Source organism: Glycine soja, chromosome 19 (genome assembly GCF_004193775.1).
Source record: "Glycine soja cultivar W05 chromosome 19, ASM419377v2, whole genome shotgun sequence".
Taxonomy (NCBI): Eukaryota; Viridiplantae; Streptophyta; class Magnoliopsida; order Fabales; family Fabaceae; genus Glycine; species Glycine soja.
The window spans coordinates 10,511,414-10,517,379 of record NC_041020.1 but is presented as its reverse complement, the minus strand read 5'-3'; the positions used below and the strand labels follow the sequence as shown (position 1 = coordinate 10,517,379).

At 34.8% G+C, this 5,966-nt stretch overlaps 1 protein-coding gene across 1 annotated transcript; it reads left to right on the top strand.

The window, feature by feature from the left end:
* Positions 1–2,666: 2,666 nt before the first annotated feature.
* Positions 2,667–5,510, top strand: LOC114400882. The gene is made up of 2 exons (XM_028363543.1): positions 2,667–3,045; positions 3,947–5,510. The coding sequence occupies exons 1-2, from the start codon at positions 2,983–2,985 to the stop codon at positions 5,045–5,047; spliced, it is 1,164 nt and encodes a 387-aa protein (XP_028219344.1). The 5' UTR covers positions 2,667–2,982; the 3' UTR covers positions 5,048–5,510.
* The last annotated feature ends 456 nt before the right edge of the window (positions 5,511–5,966 follow it).

The window sequence follows — 5,966 nt, the reverse complement described above, 5'->3', positions numbered from 1 at the left end:
TTGAAATCAAACTTCTCTTGATACTTGAATCTTCTTGATTTTTTCTCATGAAACTTGAAATTCTCTTGATACTTGAATCTTCTTGATTTCTTCTCATGAAACTTGAAATCAATCTTGATCTTGAACTTGTTGACTCAATCTTGAAATCATTCTTTGGGCATTTTATCATCATCTTTGTCATCATCAAAACTACTTGAATCAACTTGATTCATCATCATGAAGCTTGCTTCTACAGATCTCTAGTGATTTAGGAAGGGAATTCCAAGTTGAAACAACAAGAGGTTTGGCCAATGAATTTAAGCAAAAATGTTTTTAAGAGATTTACTCTCTGGTAATCGATTACCAGAGGATGTAATCGATTACCAGTGGCCAAAACACTTCCTAAAACATTTTTAAAATAGTTTTGAATTTTTTTGAAGGCATGTAATTGATTACATGAGGATTGTAATCGATTACCAGCAGTTGAAAATGTTTACAACAGTCACTAGAAATTTGAATTCAAAATTTATAATGTGTAACCGATTACACATGGATGGTAATCGATTACCAGCTGTTATTGAACGTTTTGATTCAAAATTTAAAGCCTTTAATCGATTACACAAATCTTGTAATCGATTACCAGAGGAGAATTTCAGAAAATAATTTCCAAGAGTCACATCTCTTCAAATGTTTTTTAATGGCCATCAAAGGTCTATTTATATGTGACTTGGAACACGAATTTGCTCAGAGTTTTTCAGAACAAAAAAGGTCTTATCCTCTCAAAAGCAAAATTATCTTATCCCCTTAAAAATTCCTTGGCCAATACACTTGCAATTCAATAAGGAATTATTTTGAGTGCTCTATTGTTCAATCTATTCAAGAGAGATTTCTTCTTCTCTTCATCTTATTTCTAAAAAGGGATTAAGAGATCAAAGGTCTCTTGTTGTAAAGCAATTTGAACACAAAGGAAGGGTTGCCCTTGTGTGGTTTAGAACTTGTAAAAGGCTTTTGCAAGATAGTGGAACTCTCGAGCGGGTTGTTTGGGGACTGGACGTAGGCACAAGGGTGTGGTCGAACCAGTATAAATCTGAGTTTGCATTTTCTCTTCCCTTAAACTCCTTTATTTATTATTGCTTATTGCTTCTATTCAGTAAGTCTAATTTGCATAATTATTTAGGAATTCATTTTGAAAGGAATCTTGGGTTTTGGGTTAAAATCAAAATAGAATTTTTAATTAGGAAAAAGTTTGTGATATCTTAATTCAACCCCCCCCCCCTTCTTAAGATATTTGAGGCCACTTGTCTAATAGATGATGATATTGAGATGAGATGATGTTGATGTTGGTAATGTCATTATGATGAATGTATGTTATGTATGTACATAGGGGGTGCAGTGACAATGATGGATATCCCTGGTGGGGGAATAGAGTGGTTAGAAAGTTTTAAGCATCTCTGGAGTGAAGGGGTGACTTAAAATCTTTAATTATCCACGGTTAGTGCATTGATGGTGCCCATGTTTCATACTTCATATTGCATGAAAATAGTATAAACTTTGTGAGTAAGTACCTGTAGTTTTTCATGTGAGAAAATACTTGTACTTGGGGGCATGTCACTTAGTTTGGAACTCACTTGTGACTCAAGCTGATCACCATGGAAGGGGGGGGGGGTTGCCTGTGCACGTCAGAGTGACATCGACATTTGTTGCCTAGTTTTCCTAAGTGAGAGTGTTGCGTAGACACGCTTAGGCTATTTCTTGACGGATGGTAGCACATTGCATTTGAGAGTTGAGGTCAGGTGCATGCATCATATTGAGCATGATTGATTAGAATTATGGAAAAGTTGATGACTAGTTATTAAGTGTATGTTGAACTGATTGATTATTGAGTATGATTATGATTGTTGATATAGTTTCCTTGCAATTTATTGTCATGATGTTTTTTTATTCTTTTTATAATAAACTCACCCTTGTAATTTTGTATCGTGCGATTAGTACCTATGTGATCATAAACCTTCATTCGTGGGAGCATATGAACTACAATAGATGATGTGGAAGGAGATTCTTTTGTAGGAGCTGACAAACCAACATGATGACCTTGGGATTATTTTGGGTGAGAGTTGTGTTTTTTTTATTAACTCCTTCATAGTTGATTCCATATTTCTTTTTTATTTGGGTATGTAAATCTCGAATTTAGATACATGTAAAAACTAAATTATTTTTTGTCGAGTGAATAGCGTATAATGGTTTAAGATATACATAAATATGTATTTATTTAAATTTTTGCATATTGTTTGATGAATGTATATTGCGAAAAAATTTACTCTTGTTTTTATAATCAAATTAATGGAGTTTTCATTTAAATTAAAATTACACGTTTTAGAGTAATGATATTGTAGGGACGAAAATATATAAATATTTCAAAATACACTAAAATATAAATCATTTGATTATTTTGTTATTGTTAATTTTGACACTCATGATCTTAATAATATATAAATATAATTCAACAATTAAATTCTTAAAAATTAAATTTTATATTAAGTTATAAAAATAATATAATAATTATTAAAATTATACTTCCTCCTCTTATAAATATATTGACTGAAATACCAGTAAACAACAAACTTAAAAGCAATATCATACTAACATTTTTGTTTAGAAAAAGAAAATAATCAATTGGGAGGTTACATTAATGCGTATCCCTACGAAGGCGTGTAGTTAAATGAAATCCCCCTCATCGTCCCATTAAGATTGTGAGGAGAGAGAGGGGTCTCTCTGGTGGAAGAACGAAAAACCACACCAAACGGCTATAATTGACGTTACGAGAGAGCGAGAGAGAGACTCAAAGATCGTGGCTTTAGTGGGTTTTTACCCCTTTGCTCTCAACCCCTTGATCTACTTTCGATATTTTCTCAGTGCTAAAAAACAGTGTCACTCATAACATAAACCCAACAAACCAAAAAACAGAACACTTTGTTTTGCTTTTGAGGGGTTTTCTCCGAAACCATGTCTGAGGGCTATTATAATTCTAAGAAGACTGATGATATCTGCGATGATGTTTGTGGACAGGTACCTTTCTTTTCTTTTCTTTTCTTTTTTGCTTTTTTTTTTCTTCACCAGATTGAGTTTTTGTTTAATTCCACTCTACTCTACCCTTTTTCATATTTGGCTGTCTTTTTTTTTTTTTGGATATGGTTTTGATGAGTTTCCTCTGTTGGGTTTTACTGGCAATGCAAAATGGGAAATTTGAGTTTAACGATTTTTTTCCTGAATTGTTTGTTTTGAATTTTCTGTTTGTTTGTGTCAAGTTTAACTCTTTTCACCATCCAATTTAATTTTGTTCATCGTTTTACTGTGCTTCTCTGGGAGTTTTTGGTAATGGGGTTTTTTGATGGAAGGAAATAGTTTTTCCCCTTAATTTGTTAGTTGTGTGTTTGTATTGGAGATGTTACATATGATTAATTTGTGTATTGTTTTTTTTCTTTCGAATTTTCGGTTTATGGGTTTATGCTTTGATTGATAGGCTGTTTCACTCCTATGGAATCCATAATTTCTCCTTTTTCTAATGTTTCTGAACCTCTGAAGGGGTTACTGAATTCAATTTTGAATGTGTGGTTCCTTCATCCTTTGTTCCCCTTTCTAAACGATCTACCTATGTTGTGTGTGTTTTTTGAACAATAGTAGGTTTAAATTTTATGTTTATCTACTATTGGGAATCCCGTTTCCTATTTTTCGAAGATTTGATTATAGAACGATACCAAAAAGCAGCTATAAAACTGTGTCTAAGTTCTTTCCTTGTGAAAATAATGACAGTGTGTTTAATGCCTTTTTTCTTTTTATCTTATTTTACATGTCCATTGTCAGTCTTTATACTTTTATGTTGTTATGCGCAGTCAAGCATATGGTATGAGTTTTATGATCCATAAGTTATCCGTGTAACTTGAAGATTTGTTTTGTGCTTACTATGCAGAATGGAACTCCTGCAGCACTGAGCATGTCAAGACTCAAGTGTATTCTAAAGGGATTGGACTTCAAAACCTATATATTTCTGTTTGTGATTGTTCCTGTTGGCATCTTCGGTCTCTATTTGCACGGGCAGAAAATCTCCTACTTTCTAAGACCACTGTGGGAATCTCCTCCAAAGCCTTTCCATGAAATCCCTCACTATTATCACGAGAACGTGTCAATGGAGTCTCTCTGCAAGCTTCATGGCTGGGGGATTCGTGAGTCACCGAGACGAGTTTTTGACGCTGTTTTGTTCAGCAATGAAGTCGACATCCTCACTATCCGTTGGAAAGAAATGCAGCCTTACGTGACGCAGTATGTACTCCTTGAATCAAACTCAACATTTACCGGATTTGTCAAACCATTGCTATTTTCGGGCAATAGGGACAAGTTCAAGTTTCTTGAGTCGCGCCTAACATATGGGGTGATTGGAGGGAGATTCAAGAAAAAAGAAAATCCTTTTATTGAGGAGGCTTATCAAAGAGTTGCCCTGGATCAGCTTCTGAGGATAGCAGGCATAGAAGACGACGATCTCTTGATAATGTCCGATGTTGATGAGATTCCAAGCGCGCACACAATTAACCTCTTGAGGTGGTGTGATGGGATCCCTCCAGTTCTTCATCTTCAACTAAAGAACTATTTATACTCTTTCGAGTTCTTTTTGGACAACAAAAGTTGGAGGGCGTCAATCCATAGATACCAGACCGGCAAGACTTGGTATGCACACTATCGACAGGCTGATGTGCTGCTGGCCGATGCTGGCTGGCATTGTAGCTTCTGTTTTCGTCATATCAACGAATTCATATTTAAGATGAAAGCTTACAGCCATTACGATCGCGTGCGGTTCCCTCACTACTTGAACCCTGACAGGATTCAGGATGTTATATGCAAGGGGGCTGACTTATTCGACATGCTTCCAGAAGAGTATACATTCAAGGAGATCATTGGGAAATTGGGACCTATTCCTCATTCTTACTCAGCAGTGCATCTTCCAGCATATTTATTGAATAATGCAGAGAGATTCAGGTTTTTGTTACCGGGTAACTGCAGAAGAGAAAGGGGCTGACTTTGAATATATGTGCTTACTTTAATGTTGGAAATTTAAATTGTATTTATTACACCAAAAAGGAGCTCTATTGAATGATTTATAGCCATCAATGTTGGGGTCATTCTTTAGAGGTGGTGGTAATCAGAGAAACTTGACGGGATTTTGAAATTTGACAGAAATCATTGTATATCCAATTTCAAATACTAGGGTTTTAAGCCTTATTGGTGGTGGGGGGGGGGGGGCATTTGAGATTCTCAAGTGACAGGAGTGTGTGAGGGAAATAGTTTTTTTTATGGAATGCCTTTGGGCAAGCTTTTGTACCTTCTCTTTGGGTATAAAACCCCAACTTGCCTAATAGTAGCATGACATTTCCCAAGCTTTTCTACTGGGAATTTGTGTTTCTTGGACTAAGTTATACTTATAGCCTATATTGGCTAACCACTTTGGTTGTTTATCTTTAATTTAACTGCTCGATTGTGAATTAATTCTTTATCTCAGACTGTATATAATTTTACGGGTGTATTTCATTTCCCTTCTTCTGTGTATCTACAAGCCCCCCATAATAAGTTATGCTGGAAGAATTTGGACTCTCATCTTGTTAAGTAATATGATGATATGACCATATAGGATAGGCAAAGATACAATTTTTATCAAATAAAATACATCAGAATGTAGGATCTATAAATTAAATTAAATTTGATAAAACTTGTCCTTTTCTGTTCAATATGATTATATCATGTTATTCAACAATGCAGAAGGATCCAAATGAGTTTGAACCATTAGAGCAACCTTTTTTTATATTAGAATTCAGCCATGATACTACTTTATTGTTAGTGAAATTCAATTGGCCTTTATAGATTGTTTTTGGAGACTAGAGTATAGCGAAGGGCTAAAGCTACAATTCCTCCATTATTTTCTCCATATACATGAACCAAAA